This window comes from Thrips palmi, unplaced genomic scaffold (assembly GCF_012932325.1).
Source record: "Thrips palmi isolate BJ-2018 unplaced genomic scaffold, TpBJ-2018v1 HiC_scaffold_7, whole genome shotgun sequence".
NCBI lineage: Eukaryota > Metazoa > Arthropoda > Insecta > Thysanoptera > Thripidae > Thrips > Thrips palmi.
Window position 1 is genome coordinate 5,650,570 of NW_023144634.1, and position 15,146 is coordinate 5,665,715.

At 45.9% G+C, this 15,146-nt stretch overlaps 4 protein-coding genes across 5 annotated transcripts; 2 read left to right on the top strand and 2 right to left on the bottom strand.

The window, feature by feature from the left end:
* Window positions 1–809: 809 nt before the first annotated feature.
* Window positions 810–10,571, top strand: LOC117652354 (tyrosine-protein phosphatase non-receptor type 14). 2 transcript variants are annotated; one of them, XM_034397203.1, is made up of 23 exons: window positions 810–873; window positions 1,529–1,740; window positions 2,017–2,186; window positions 2,272–2,369; window positions 2,506–2,576; window positions 2,665–2,820; window positions 2,906–2,994; window positions 3,115–3,250; window positions 3,346–3,426; window positions 3,516–3,658; window positions 3,745–3,919; window positions 4,031–4,146; window positions 4,244–4,397; window positions 4,817–4,996; window positions 5,360–5,567; window positions 5,657–6,211; window positions 6,291–6,556; window positions 6,646–6,770; window positions 6,896–6,989; window positions 7,099–7,290; window positions 7,380–7,539; window positions 7,643–7,806; window positions 7,892–10,571. In XM_034397203.1, the coding sequence occupies exons 2-23, from the start codon at window positions 1,567–1,569 to the stop codon at window positions 8,018–8,020; spliced, it is 3,636 nt and encodes a 1,211-aa protein (XP_034253094.1). In that variant the 5' UTR covers window positions 810–873; window positions 1,529–1,566; the 3' UTR covers window positions 8,021–10,571. The 2 variants fall into 2 exon arrangements, with proteins under 2 accessions (XP_034253094.1, XP_034253095.1); XM_034397204.1 differs by lacking the exon at window positions 4,817–4,996.
* Window positions 10,572–11,294: 723 nt separating this feature from the next.
* Window positions 11,295–13,169, top strand: LOC117652567 (peroxiredoxin-6-like). Its single transcript, XM_034397586.1, has 3 exons — window positions 11,295–11,569; window positions 12,183–12,557; window positions 12,632–13,169. The coding sequence occupies exons 1-3, from the start codon at window positions 11,487–11,489 to the stop codon at window positions 12,834–12,836; spliced, it is 663 nt and encodes a 220-aa protein (XP_034253477.1). The 5' UTR covers window positions 11,295–11,486; the 3' UTR covers window positions 12,837–13,169.
* Window positions 13,170–13,490: 321 nt separating this feature from the next.
* LOC117652736 (odorant receptor 49b) lies at window positions 13,491–14,401 on the bottom strand. Its single transcript, XM_034397828.1, has 2 exons — window positions 14,104–14,401; window positions 13,491–13,635 (listed from the first exon to the last, which is right to left on the bottom strand). Exons 1-2 carry the CDS (start codon window positions 14,346–14,348, stop codon window positions 13,491–13,493), a joined length of 390 nt encoding a protein of 129 aa, XP_034253719.1. The 5' UTR covers window positions 14,349–14,401.
* Window positions 14,402–14,533: 132 nt separating this feature from the next.
* Window positions 14,534–15,121, bottom strand: LOC117652600. Its single transcript, XM_034397639.1, has 2 exons — window positions 15,012–15,121; window positions 14,534–14,913 (listed from the first exon to the last, which is right to left on the bottom strand). The coding sequence occupies exons 1-2, from the start codon at window positions 15,090–15,092 to the stop codon at window positions 14,620–14,622; spliced, it is 375 nt and encodes a 124-aa protein (XP_034253530.1). The 5' UTR covers window positions 15,093–15,121; the 3' UTR covers window positions 14,534–14,619.
* Between the last annotated feature and the right edge of the window lie 25 nt (window positions 15,122–15,146).

Genomic DNA, 15,146 nt, shown 5'->3' on the forward strand with positions numbered 1-15,146 from the left:
TCTCGGCGCGCGCCTCCCTTTATAAGCACCGGCCCAGGAGCCCCGGCCGCCCCGGCGCGGCCCGCGGGGTGACGCGGGGAGGGGGGGGGGGGGGGGCGGTCGGCGGGTAGGGGATGACGGGGCGCGGCAGGCCACCCTAAGGCTAAGGTCAGCGGGGTGACCAAAAAAGCGACCCGATGAAGCTGGCGTTCGAGCCCCCGCGTCTTAGCGGAGGAAAGTGGGAGGTGAGGGTCGAAACGGCCCGCCCTCGTGAAAGGCCCTGGACAGGGTTGGTGTAAATGAGCTCGTTTCTTACCTCCGTTCCCGAAAAGTCTTATTCCAAGAAGGGAGTATCATAGTCCTGGTTTTCATTGGTGAATATTGGAGTCAGTTTGGGGAAGGGCCAGGGACTTAATTAACTCTTATTCGCTATTGCAGGTGGATATGTTGCCCAGCTGTCAGGGGTTTCAGGGTTTTCCTCATTAATCCATGGTGTGGGTGAAGGTGCGGACGAGAACCAGATAGAGTTCTTTTTTAAGGGTGTATACAGAGCGCCAGATCCATCAACCCTAGCAACCATGCGACCAGCAAGCAACAGGACCGCATCATAGTGACGACTTATGTACAACTTCTCACAGGCGTTGTACATTTCACTGGGATCATTATTTTATTTGAATTATGTATTGGTTTCAGCTCACAAGACGTCCACTGCAGATATTACAGAGAGATAGGATTTTAAAATGATCAACCCCTCACTTGGTCTTTCCCCATTTAAAAATTGTCTCTCTTCCCGCGCTCAGCAATTTCTCATCACTATGTTATTCGAGACTCGAAGCTCGAGTGCCCGAGTCGATCATCATTTGTTGGTTAGAAAAAAAGGAAAACAAATCCTGTGTGAGTGTCAAAATCGACCCAATTTAATTGTTTTGTGTGTATAATTCGCAGTCTAATTTAATCTTAGACTTAAATCTTCTCCGTAGACTTCTTGCATCGTTTTGTGGTTTCTTTAGGCTGTTTACTTTTCATTAGACATTGTACGTGTAAGGTTATAAGTGGTGATGTGCCTGTTGCACAGGCGACACATTTCGTGTAAATCCCTAATATTTGTTGCGAATCGAGTCTTTAATCAAATAAGAATGCCCAGCTTGCAATAAATGTTCTTTATGTTGCGTGTAACTAGTTTTCCTTTGTGTTATTTTGTCAAAGCTTCATTGACGTTTGTAGGTTATGAATTGTTTCGGTCGCGTCTTTTAGTGTGTCAGTTGTAGTTCATTGTAGTACATCTGTTTTTCCCACTCTAGATTTTTGGTTTGTAGCATTTATGTTAGTTGTGACACATTTTGCCGTGAAACTTCAATCAAGACTTTCGTGTAGGCGTCAGGGTTGTCCCCTTTCATACCTGACCCTTATTTACTATTCAAAGTAGAAGTAGAGCTATCAAAACTGTGCCACTATTCTCTGTCAAATTTTCTAATTAAAATTTTTGTGTAAACGCTCGACTGTGATATCATCTGCTTCATCACCCTAAATTAAACATGCCTGATTGCAGGAGGATTCAGACCATCAACAAGGTGGCCTATAGCCACCATGCCATTTAAGCTCCGTCTGAAGAAAAGCAGACAGTACAATGTGGTATCAAAATCATTATTTGTCATCTGTGTGGAACTTCTGGATGGAGGTTCCATGGAATGTACATTGTCGGGAGAAAGTACGGGACAAGAATGTTTGGACAACGTTTGCCAAAGACTAGGGCTTCAACAGGTGAGCAATTGATTATTTTTCAGTTCGTAGATTAATGTTGCATGCCCTATTGTGTGTATTACACAGTTCCATTCCATTTTAATATTCCCTTAGATTATCTTCTAGTCCATTGGTAGCTATTTCATTCTATTTAATTTTGTTAGTACGTATATGTATGCTGTAAAAGACAAAATGTTTGTTCTGTTATGAATTACTTTGCAATTTGTATTTCTATTCTTTGTTTCCAATTTTTATTATTATTCTAGGAAAGTTGAATTTTTTGTTTCCCTTTTTTAGCCTGAATATTTTGGATTAAGATATATTGCATTAAATGGCATGCAAAGATGGCTTGAAATGGATAGACCTGTTAAGAGACAGCTTGACAAGCATGCAAGTAAACTTAACTTATTCTTGAGAGTCATGTATTATGTTATTGGGATATCACAGATACATGATGAAATGACAAGGTATGCACCTCTATTAGTTATTCTACGTAATTTTGTGTAGAGAATTTGAGTTCTAGGTAACTTGAATGCTATGTTTTGTACCTAGGTATCACTACTTCTTACAACTAAAGATGGATGTTATTGAGGGTCGCATGAGTTGTGAAGCTCGACAGGCCATTCAGCTTGCTGCATTCAGCATGCAAGGTGAGTATGTAGCAAGTGTAGAGCTTACTTTGCTGGTTTCTTCTTTATTGAACTCATGACAGATTTTGAAAGTCTTTTAACATTCAATGTAATATTCATGAGATTGTTGCAACTGAAATATATTTACTTTTTGCAGCCGAGTATGGTAACCATGACATGGAACGACATACCATTGAGTATTTGAAAGACCTTACTCTCTTCCCCAAGGTTTGTTATCTTCTAGCACTGTTGGGTCTTAATCAAGCTTCGCAAGTATTCTTACAACTGTTGTTTGTTTTATGATTTTTTTGTGCAGCACTTGCTAGAATATGGACACCTGGATGCTTTGATGGAAGGTGTTATTAAACAGCACCGAATGCTGAGAGGTGTAGCACCATCCAGTGCTGAAGAACACTACATTCAAGCATCTCAACAACTTGATGGTTATGGACAGGAACTGTTTCAGGCTTTGGTGAGAAAACAATAAGTCTGTTTGTGTACCATTCCTTTAAAAAAAGGTATTTACTGAATAACTTTTTTTTCCTTATTTTTCATAGGATGATACTGGAAATAATGTTGTGATAGGAGTGTCCTTGTCTGGAGTAGGCGTGGGATATGACAACAACCAACTATCAAAATTTTACAAGTGAGTCAACCACTCTAATTACGTCACATGGCACTACTCAGCTATTTTAGCAGAATTTGTTTACTGTTAATGTGTTCATGTACTATGGAAATCAAAGATAAAGATTTGTTCATTTTTCAGATGGAAGGACATTACCAATGTGGTAAACCATAAGCGCTATTTTGTCATGGAATGCCAAGTGCCCGATAGGTCTGTGCAGTTTCAGTTCACCGACGTTGAAAGTGCAAAGTATGTCTGGCGCATGTGTGTTTACCAGGTAGGTGGTCATAATCAGTTTGTGCTTCATCATTCTTCATTTAGACCAAGTTAGAGTTGTTGAACCTAATACTCTTTCCCTTGAAAAAATTTCAGCACAAGTTTTTTATGCAACATGAGCAGAGTGAACCCGACAGTCAGGCTGCCCAGAATCTCTTTGCTCAAAGTGCAACAGAGGTTTGTACCATCTCACTTTTTGTGTGGTTTATCTCTTGCAAAGCAGCCAACATCTCTTCAATTTAAAAAATACATTTTTTTGTTTACAGCTGGCAGAAAGTCATGAAGAACTGGATGGGGGCCGAGGAGTAACTTGGGGACCCACATGGACTTCTGTGCCCACCATGCCTGTTAGAGCCCAGTCAACGTCCTGCCTGGACCTTGCAACGCCCCAGGATATGGATCGTTTGAGGTGCCTATTTTAAGATTGGAAATAAACCTTTTCAATTATCATTGCTTATATAATTCAATTTTGATGATTTTATTCGTATCACTCAGGGCATTGCTACCATCCTATCGACCTGCCCCAGATTATGAAACAGCTGTGCAACAAAAATACCATTCTGGAGTTCGGCAAGAAGCAGTGCCAGCCAATGTGGTTCGACCGAGACATCATCAGTTGGGTGTCTTGTATAGCAGTCAACCAGAAATTCATCAAACTCACCTTCATGAGGTTTCTTTAATTTCTTTTTTCTTCCTTGGCACACTACTTATTTTGATGAAGTTTTCTTCTTGTCTTCATTTTCTAACAATTGCTCATATGTTTTTTTGTTTGTTTTTTTAGAATTTAAATTATGGTGCAGTGTATAAACACTATCCTGATGTTGCAAGGGTCGAAAGAAGATACATAGAGGCAAATACAAACAACCATGCTCTTATGCCCCCTCCTCACACCTACAGGTTTGTTTCATCAAATGAGTGCCTTACCTGGTATTTGTATATCTGTAAAATGACACCTCTAAATACCAATTTTCTTGATTTTCTTCTTTGTTTGCAGTACTCCTGACTTGGATGTAGTTGAGGGCCATCAACAAACATTTCTACAGAAGCCACCACCGCCCTATCCGATTAATCGGCCCAGCAGCAATAGTACTCCAGATTTGGCCTCACAGGCGCTTTGTGCTCCTCGGCCTCATTTGTGCAGCCCCCAGGTTGGTAGTGAACTGAGTTTTACTGAACAGCATGTGTCTCTGCTCCCTCAAAGCATTCTGGCATGCTTGGCCATGCCTAGTGAATGTGTGTGTAGAAGATGTTACAAATACCTCTTCCATTGTAGCTTTGATAAATTGTGCATGGTTTCTTTGCGCTTCCGATGTCTCATTGTTTGATTGTTTGACGTTTGCAAGTACAGTAACAATAATGTAGGCTGTTAGCTTGATTGTTAAGCTTCTGTTTTGAAACCTGTTAGTTTGTTACGCATCTGCTAGTAATTCTGTGAATAATATTTTATTCATGTTTGAAAAACTATTCAGCAGTATCATGCTACATTCTTTTCTTGGAAGCTGAATCTCTAAAGTAATTGGTGAGTTGTTTCAGTATTTAGCATCAAGTAGTGTTGTGTTATGTGTAGGTTAGTGGATCCAGTCCAGACTTGGTGTCCTCTCGGTCTTTGGGCTTGAACCGCATGGTTGGCCTGGGCGGTGGATTCAGAGCCCTAGGTCCACCCCTGGGTTATTCTCTACTACCGAACCCTGAAAGCCACCGCACTTATACCAACCTTGCTGCAGCTGCAGTTGATACCCACCATCAGGTATGTTAAGTGAGCATTGGGCATGTGAGTGCAATGATTGCCTTTTGTGCATCTTAGTTTGCATGGCATTTAATCTCTATATGTCGTTATACTGTTTGCACTGTTTGATTTCCTTTGACAATATTGTGGCATGGCAGATTAATGCAGTCTATGCCACACCTCTATGTTCAATCATAATCTGTGTTGTATTTTATTTTGTAAATAGTAGTTGATTTATTTCCCTTTTCCTGTGCTTGTCTCTTACAGTTATGTGCTTTATTTGACATAATTTGTTTGACAATACGAATTGCTCTAATAACCTGAGTTATTTTCTTTTTCAATATATTTCAACAAAACTAATTCCTTCTTGTCTTGCCTGTTAAGCACGTGGAAGAGTTGCGCCGAGGAAGAGAAAATGGTGGGCTAAGCAAAGTGATGAATGGCACTGTCGCACCACCCCAGCAGTTCCGCAACATGCCTGTGGCTTCACCAGTATCATCACAAGCACCTCAAACAGCACAGGCTCCTGAGCCAATATATGAAAATATTCCCCTTCCTTGGGCTGCAGAGGGTCGTGAGACAACAGCTGATGGTTTGTTCTTGTGAACATATTGAGTACTAGATTGAAACCAATCTGCTTTGTTATGAGTCTATTTTGTAATATTTGCCCCTATCTTGCAGGAGCTGGACCAAGGAGTCGAGCATCCAGTATTCAATCTGCTCCTGAAATGAGTAGAGGGTTAACTAGTGTTGAGCACCTGAATAACTCTCCCTCAATAACTGGAGCTGCTAATGCGAGTATCAGTGTCAGTGTTGCACCTATCATGATTGCCCATTCAGGCTCAACTCAGCAGCATCACGGATCCCACTCGAAATTATACGCTAGTCAAGAAAGATTACAGCAGCAGCCGCAAAGTCTGCAAGTACAGCAGTCCTCACTCCACCATCAAGTATTACAGCAACCATCGCAGCAGCAGCAAACTGTTTTGCAGCCTCAACAATCATTGCCTTTAACAGCACAACATCAGCAACAACCACAACAGCAACCCATGTCAATCCAACCCCATCATTTCTCACAGCCTCAGCAGCAAAAGCAACAACAACCACAACAGCCCCATCAGCAATCACCACTTCAACAGCAGTTACTTCATCAAACCCACCAAGTCGTTGCTTCACAGCAGCAGCCAAAACAACTATCATTAAATACTGATTCTATGTCTCATTCAATTGCTAATGGTGAGTTAGTCGTTTTGCCTTTTTATTTAATGCACCACAAACGTGATGCATTCTGTAACAGCACATGTGATTTGCACAGATCCAGGACAACCTCCTCGGCCCCATACTAGTCACAACACTTCGGCCACCTCCACTAACTCCAGCATGGACTCCTCATCTTCTTCTGGAAAAACCACTAGCAGGAAAGGCCGCCGCCTCAAGTGGGCTGGCTTAAACTTGCTGGGAGGGACAAGAGACAAGGACCGTAGTCATTCGGAAACAAATTCGGAACCCAACAATCAGCATCATTGGGGTACCGCTCTACCCCGTGTTCCCCTTCCATCTTCTGTGTCTAAGGAAACCTTGGTAAGATTTTTTCAATCAGATAAGAAGACAGATGCTCATTTACTTGACTCTCTAGTTTGATTAATTCCTTTTTTTTTTTTTTTGTACAGTGCCAGCTTCTAGAAAAGAAGCTTGTTGACAGTCAGCTTTTCTTCGAATTTGAAAAGATTCCTAAGAAAAAACAGAATGCTGAATTCTCCTCTGCAAATCATGCTGATAATATTGCTAGAAACAGGTAAACAGTAAATACTTCTAATTTTTAAAATAACATTGATGATCTTTATAACTTCCTGGTTTTAATTTATTTTTTTCTACTCACAAATATTTACTTACTTGTATCTTTGTGATTCAATCATACAGGTTTAAGGAGGTGTTACCATATGATGAAAATCGAGTTCGTTTGACTCCAAGTAAAGAAAATCGACAGGGTTACATCAATGCATCACACATAACTGTAAGTTGTAGTTACTCTGTAGTTAAAATTTATCAAGACCTTTCATTTTTATTCATATTGTTTTTGTTTTTTTGTTTTTTGTTTTTTAACTGTTCTGTCTCTGTCTAAGGCTACTGTTGGGACTCAACAACGTTTTTATGTAGCTGCTCAGGGCCCTCAGACAAATACACTTGCAAGTTTTTGGCAGATGGTTTGGGAAGCAGATATTTATCTTGTTGTGAATTTACTTGGAGCCAATGAAGATGGTGCCATACCTTACCTGCCTACAAACATAGCTGATCGCAGCCTTGACTTGGGAGATGTAAGTATAATAACAAATCAAATCATATCCTTCTATCTTTCTTTATTGCTTGGTGTTGTTGGTACTAACACTTGGCTGTGAAAATTCAGTTCCAGGTGTGGTGGCAGTTTTCTCAAGAGATGGGACATTGTGTCACCACCAAGCTACGTCTTTTCCATGCTGCTACACGGCGGGTCCGTGGAGTGTGGCATCTACAGTACCCTGAATGGGGTGATCAGGGGTGTCCCAACAATGTTGGTCACTTTTTAGGTATGCATTGTTTCAACTGGTTTGATATGGTAACAGCGTTTGTACGCTTTTAGACAAGCCATATTTCTGAGATTTTGCAATTTGGCCCATTCTTATATTTCAGGATTTCTAGAGGAATTGAATTCTGTTCGCCAACACACTGTGAGCGAAATTCCACCTGGTCATAATCGTAATCCACCTGTTCTAGTACATTGTAGTGCAGGTGTGGGACGAACTGGAGTGACCATATTAAGTGATTTACTGCTATACACACTTGATCACAACCAGGTATTAACAGAAGTCTATGCTGTGCCTTTCTTAAAAATGTATTGTAATTCAAAGGTTTTTTCAATCAAATCTTCTTTAATTCCAGGAACTTGATATTCCCCGCGTTGTAGCTCTATTACGTCATCAACGTATGCATATGATACAAACTGTTGCTCAGTATCGGTTTGTACATAGCCTACTTATCCACTATCTCCGGCAATCAAGGCTCATCTAATGTAAGTTCTGTAGCTAAAGGTCAACAAGTTGGCTTTGTACTCCAGTCTTCCCATCTCCTACCTCAGACTACAGTACCAAGAGTAAATAAATTGAAGTCCATTTGTTTGGAGGTTAATACTGAAGTCATGTTGAAGTCAAATGTATTTCATTTTGCCATGAAAAATCAATTACCAGTCATAATTTAATACTGTGGCTTTGTTTTAGAGGACTCGGCCACAGTGAATATACTGTAATAATAATTGTATTGTTAGCGCATTCACTGTGAGACAGGACAAATCTAGGTGTTAAAATGTCTGATACTTACACCTGCATACACCCATGAAATACTCACAGTGAAGGTGTTAATGAACATACATTAAAATGTGCATGTTACAGTGTTGTTATATAATCATATATTTGTCTACTTAATTAATTATAGGTATGTATTGTGATCCAATATTATTGTGTGCTTACATTAAGTTGAACTAGAAATTGAAATCATGGACTAATGACTGGTCAATTAAATTGTTTATGTAATTCCAAGAGACATTTGAGCCATTACTGACAACAAGACTGATCTCTTTGATTCCCTGCGGAATAACTAAACCCTATCTTAAATGTTAGGCTGCAATTTCTAGTAGCTACTTTGTTGTTATTTCTCTCAAATAGTTCAATGAGCTGGCCCTGTTTTTCTTGTTATGGCTGCTTGTTCGTCTGTGCATTGAAATATTGTGTGTTTTGTATTGTGTGACTTCTGAATGGAGCCCGTATTATGTTTACTGTTTATTGTCATTGTATCACTCATTATGTGTTTATCACAAATACCTGTGTATTATTCCCTCAGATACCTCACTTATTTTTTGACAATGTATTCAAGTGTTTGACAATACCACTGCTTTCTGGTGGAAAATTCAATTTTATTTTGCGGAAGGTACTCATTTATGAAATTTATTTTTGGGTCGAAACTATTTGCTTACTACCTTTGTACACAATTTTAATTAATGGGTTTTAGGGGTACATGGAATGAACAATTTTTTTTTTCTTATGGAAGTATTTTATGAGCCAGAGAGTCTAAGATTAGGTATATAATCTAACAATGGGATTCTGCAGTGCATAACTCGTACTTTTTGCAGTTAAAGAGCAGACTTGATGTGAAGACAATTTCCAAAGTAGCTTTGTGTTACCGTTTTGTTTTAATTTGTTGTTAATGTTTTTTTACTTGAAACTGCCGTTATTAATTTTTCATTTGTTGTAGTGTATCAGTTTTTAGAACAGGTAGTGCATGACGTAATCCCAAGGATTATTCTTCTCCTGCAAAAAGTATGTCCTGTGTATGGCTTGAGGTTTAACATGCTTCTTTTACAATGCATTTTGCATCCAACAGCATGCTTTAGTTTGAATCTCATTTGATTCACAACTTTAATCATACATTCATGTATTAGTCTTTGCTTCTATTCAGTACCTTGACCTTGACTCTTTATGATTTAAACTTAACTCGTATTTTAATGATCATGTGTGAACCCATGCAACTGAACTGTTCCTGCGCTTTGTAATGTTTTCCCTTATGTTCAATTAGTCATTTACAGTGATTGCAGTGATATTTTTATGCAACAACTGCTGTTATATGTGTGGTGTTTGAAATCAGCTACCGCCAAAACAAATGTTTTGGTCCAGGTACTAATCTTATGACTAACTGGTAAATATTTATGAAAAGTCCCACAATGATATTTTCATGTGTCATTATATTGTTTAAAAATGGGTATCTTATTGGGCCTGTCTATGCCTCCTTTGCAACACTGAGGATTAGGGTAAAAGTTAAAAGTTTTCTTTTTAATGAAGACAATGTGTAGAAGTAGTTTTGTCATTTCTTTCCCCTTTTTTGTTTCTAGATTGAGCTTGCAACAGTTTGACAGTATTTTTTGCTTGTGATCCATTGTCATTTGCTCACTGTGTTGTCGCAGTTTCCTCATTTTTTACTTGGGGCTCCTATTGTATTGGGAGAATCAAAATAGCAATAACCTGCTTTTCATTATTAGTTTTTGCACAGAAAGAATATTTGTGTTCATTTTCTTTCAATTATTTACAATGTCAATAATTCACCTCAATGATATTCTGCTTGCTCAGACGTTTGTGATGAAACCCTAATGGTTGACACTCTAGCAGTATTTGTGGAATCTTGCCTCTGATCTTTATTACCCTCTCAAGTCTGATTTTTCACCCTTTGCCCCCAGTATTACATCCTGTCTATTTATTAGAACATCTTTCTTCATCTATTACGCTTTTATAAATTATTTCTTATTAGAATGCTGGTTAGTGCCTAAAAGTGTAGACTTTAGTTCACCATCATTATGAAAATATTGATGCTCCATGCTGTGGAAATAATGTCCGATTCAACAGTAACAAAGTTAGCTTTCTCTTCACACATTGCCCACAGCCCTATGAGATAAATGTCGACTGGAGTCTTTTGACTTGATTTTACTTTATGTACTTACTTGTTGTTTTGTCACGCATGTGATGTACTCTCTTTTTTTTTTGACCTTGTGGTGCTACAATAAATAACTACAAAGACACGTGTATCGTGGTTGAATCATCCTCTCCACCCTCACAAGGATGACATTCGGCAAGAAAGGGAACGACCCAGGAGGCCACCCAGCGGTAATTGAGCTGAGACTGGTTTTCGCTTTGGATCACGCATTCATAACCATCGATTTTTGCTATTGTTTTTTTTTTTTTCTTTTCATTCTCTCTCTCTTTATAAATCCTCCGAAGTCGTGCCGCAGTCGGCTACTCTCGGCCAAGTGGCTATGATAATGACCCAATACCAGATGGTGCCGTGACGGGGCACGGCGGGGCGATATCCTAAGACACACATCCTGCCAGACTGCCGCCAACTACCGCCAACTCGTGCTGCAGAAACCGAAAACAAAAACAACATCAACTTGACGGACGGCGCCAGGCCCGGCCCGCGCTTTCCGCCCTGGGTGCTGGGCGTGCGCGGCACCGCGCTGGCATGGTGCTGGGTGAGTCATCGTCATGTCCAGCGCATTCGCCATTCACCTTCGCTTCGGGGGCGCCACGCTCCGCCCTGCCCTGGCTACTGAATCCCCCGGTCTGTCGCGGCACAGCGCTCCACGTGGGACAGCAGCTAGGCAGCCTCCCCCTTCCCCTTCCCCCTTCCCCTCGCCCCACTTCCGCCCCTCCCCCCCGCCCTTCCTGTTTCGGCTGGATTGGCTGGCCACGCTGCCCGTCCTGCAGACTGATTCCGAGCCGTTCGTCACTCTGTCTCTGTCGCACTAGTGTGGCGTGCCGCTGGAGTGCGAGAGAGACAGAACGACCGAAACGCCGCCGCATCCCGTCGCCGTGCCGAACGACGCGCGTCCAGGAGTCAAGTCGATAAATAGCAGTGTGGGGCCGTGCGCGTTTCAGTCGCCGACCGAGCGCCTCCGACAACAGACTCCACGCCGCTAGAGCACTCCGCAGCCACCATGAGGATCGGACAGGTCATCCCCAACTTCCAGGCGGAGTCCACGCAGGGCCCCATCGACTTCTACGACTTCCAGGGCGACTCGTGAGTACCGAGGACCTGTAGGACCGGCTGGGCGGAGGGAAGGCCCAAGCGCGCCGCTCTCCGAGGAAAGCTCTGGGCCTCAGAACACGAAATACTAGCGCCGAGGCGATCTCCAGTGACCCGTAGCACTGCAAAGTGCTTACACAAATTAAAATTTTTGCCCAAAATGTTTGTTATTGTGTCATGCTGTGGCAGTTGCCAGTGGAGGCCTTGGCTGGCGTTCGTCCCGACGCGTCCTTGGCACGCCCCTCGAGTGGCGGAGTGGCGCTGTGATAGTGACACTGACACTGCCGATCGGCCCGAGCCGTCGGACCTTGGAGTCCGGCGCGGTGTCACCGGGTGTCACTGCGATGGCACCTAACGGGCCGTTTCCTCTCTGGCCATTGGGCTGGGACCACTGGGACGCAGCTCACACGCGGAGCGTCCACTGAGCCGCGTCGCCGCGTCGCCGCGTACTCACGACCGAGATATTTATGGCATTGGCGTTGTTTGCCAAATGTTTTGCGCGCAGCTTGTTTGCCGCGCGCTGCTGCGCTGCTTCGCTCCTCCTTGGGCGTTTCTCGTTATGCAATCACTGAGTGTCCTGCCTTGCTTTGGCGGCTCTGCCCCGCAGGTGGGTGGTCCTGTTCTCGCACCCCGCCGACTTCACGCCCGTGTGCACCACGGAGCTGGGCCGCATCGCCGTGCACGCGCCGCACTTCGAGAAGCGGGGCGTCAAGCTGCTGGCGCACTCGTGCGACAAGCTCAAGTCCCACCAGGACTGGGTGGACGACATCAAGTCCTACTGCCGCGACATCCCCGGCGACTTCCCCTACCCCATCATCGGCGACGAGACCCGCGAGCTGGCCGTGCAGCTGGACATGATCGACGAGGACCAGAAGGACAACCCCGAGACGGCCATGACCGTGCGCGCGCTCTACATCATCGCCCCGGACCACAAGCTCAGGCTGTCCATGCACTACCCGACCTCCACCGGCAGGAACGTTGAGTGAGTACGGTCGCGGGTTCGAATACCAGCACAACCAAGACACTTTTCCGTCATTTTCCCCTCTTGACTTTCAGCGAAATCCTGCGGTGCATCGACTCCCTGCAGCTGGCCACGCGCCTGCCCTACGTCGCCACGCCCGCCAACTGGGTCCCCGGCGAGAAGGTCATGATCCTGCCCAGCGTCAAGGACGAGGACCTGCCCAAGCTGTTCCCCAAGGGCGTGGACAAGGTGTCGATGCCTTCCGGCGAGAACTACGTTAGGACGACCACGGACTACTAATCAAGCCCGGCCACATCTTCGCTTTGCGGCACGACGCGCGCGTGTATGTGAATGTGTGTGTGTGTGCCTGTGTGCGTGACCATTGCCATGAGCTATACTTGTAGTTGTGGGCTCCAAGGAATGCCGACGAAGTCCGTGTGTGTTGACGTCCTGACGGGACGGCCTGACGGGACAGGCCGGTCGGAGGCGCCTGGAGCAGCCTTGTCCAAAATCGAAGCCTGTTGGCACTGACCGACTTGCTGCGGGCATTCCCCCGCATTTCCCCGCAGAGATTATGAGATTGTGTGCGCGCGCGAGTGTGTATGTGTGAGTGAGAGAGTGTGTATGTGTGTGTGGGCGCGTGTATGAGGGCTGTCTCCGCTTTGCTCCTGTCCCATTCCATTTTTGTTACTTTTACAAATTTTTCAAGTCACAATAAAACCATAGAGAAAAAAAAAAAAATCGGACCAAGTTTTTTTCCCTGCAACAACCAGGGGCCAGGGAACTGCCACTTACACTCTCCTTCTAGCCACGGCCACATTCTCGTTTATTTGGCGCCACTTCTGCCGTAAGAGCGTTCGCAAGCCCCGCGAAGCGCCGCGAAGTGACACTAAAGTGGGCGTGCCGCGGCGTGCCGCTCGCTGCGCGGGCCGGGCGGCCCCGCCCCGCCCCGCCTCAGCCGTTGAGACTGCGAATCAGCTGCAGGAACGAGTACCACTGGTTCATGGCGGCCTTGTAGGAGGGCAGGTCGACGGTGCCCAGGATCGGGACTCGTGCCGCGCCCGGCTTCTGCGCCCGGGTCATCATGTTGAGCACCAACCTGGATGGATCACACGCGTCACCTGATACGGATTGGACGCTGCCTCTCTCTCGCAAGGAGTGCGAGAGAGACAGCGACGAGTTTGAAGACAGCGTGGAGCAGGGTGTTGCCGTGCAGTGCGGCCGCCCGTCTTTCTTTCTCGCACTCGTGAGACCTCCCTCAGGCGCGAGAGAGATGGACCGACGGCCGCACAGTGGGCCAGAAACCGGCGGAGGCGTCCAAAATTCTAGACGCGTTTTGAGCTCCAGAGTCGCTAAATGGGACTCGAACCGACCGTGTGACCCCACCAATGGATTGCTCTCCGGACGAGGAATCCATTGGTCGGGCACACGGTCGGTTCGGTTCGAGTCCCATTTAGCGACTCTGGAGCTCAAAACGCGTCTAGAATTTTGGACGCCTCCGCCGGTTTCTGGCCCACTGCGTGGAGTCAGCCTGCCGGTAGGCAACCCCTCCGACCCGAACCCCGACCTGCGCACGGGGATGTCCTCCTCGGTCCACTGGCTGCCCCAGACGGCGTCGCCGACGTCCACCGTGGCGATGGCCAGCGTGTCGCTGATGGAGGTGATGTTGAAGTAGAAGAGCAGCGCGCCGGGCACGATCATGGCGGTGTAGGCGTCGAAGATGCCGGCCGTCAGCTTGTAGGTGCCCATGAGCGTGGTGCTGAGCAGGCCGGTGATGAGGCAGAACAGCGTGGGGTAGTACGTGTCCGCCATGAGGTTGGCCACGTCCAGCAGCAGGCGGTGCGTGCGCACCAGGCGCAGGTACTCCGCCTCGCCGCGGCAGCTCTAGAACCCACCGCCGCGTTCAGAGGAGTCGTTTCGTCGCTCCGTCTCTGTCGCACTCATGGGGCCCCCCGTAAGGGTGCGAGAGAGACAGAGCGATACACTCTGCAGTGAGTCTCAGCGATCCGGTGGGCGACGGCCGGACGGCCTGACGCTGGGGGCCAATAGAGCCCTCCGTTATCCCTTCGGGGATGTAGGGATACTAGGGAAGTCCCTCCCCAGGACGTGCCTCCATGCGGATGGCGATGCAGTTGATGAGCGCGGCGGTGCCGTGCGAGAGGAGCAGCAGCGTGAAGATGATGGCGTTGACGCAGAGCGGGCAGGTGACGGTGCCCACCGTCTGGCACAGGCACACAAAGTACCAGAACGCGCCCTCCGGCTTGGGGTAGAACGACATGGTGAGCTCGCCCGTCAGCAGCGGCGACACCACCATCATGGTGGGGATGGTGACCACGAAGAAGGCCGTCACGTTCCTCGTCTTGCGCATGCCGCCCACCTGGAACGCTCTCGTCGGTCAATGTTGACGCGTCACTGCAAAGATGGAACAATTGAAATTTGAGATTGCCAAAAGTGGCTTTGCTTTTTTTGGCGCACTGTTTCGCGCAGCAGCGTCAGCTCCGGGGCGCTGGCGTCCCACTCCAGCTCCTGGGACAGCCCCACCAGGTCCTGGGCCATCTTGAGCGTGCTGGCCCTGCGCGACGTGAAGGTCACCTGCCGGTGCAGCCGCCG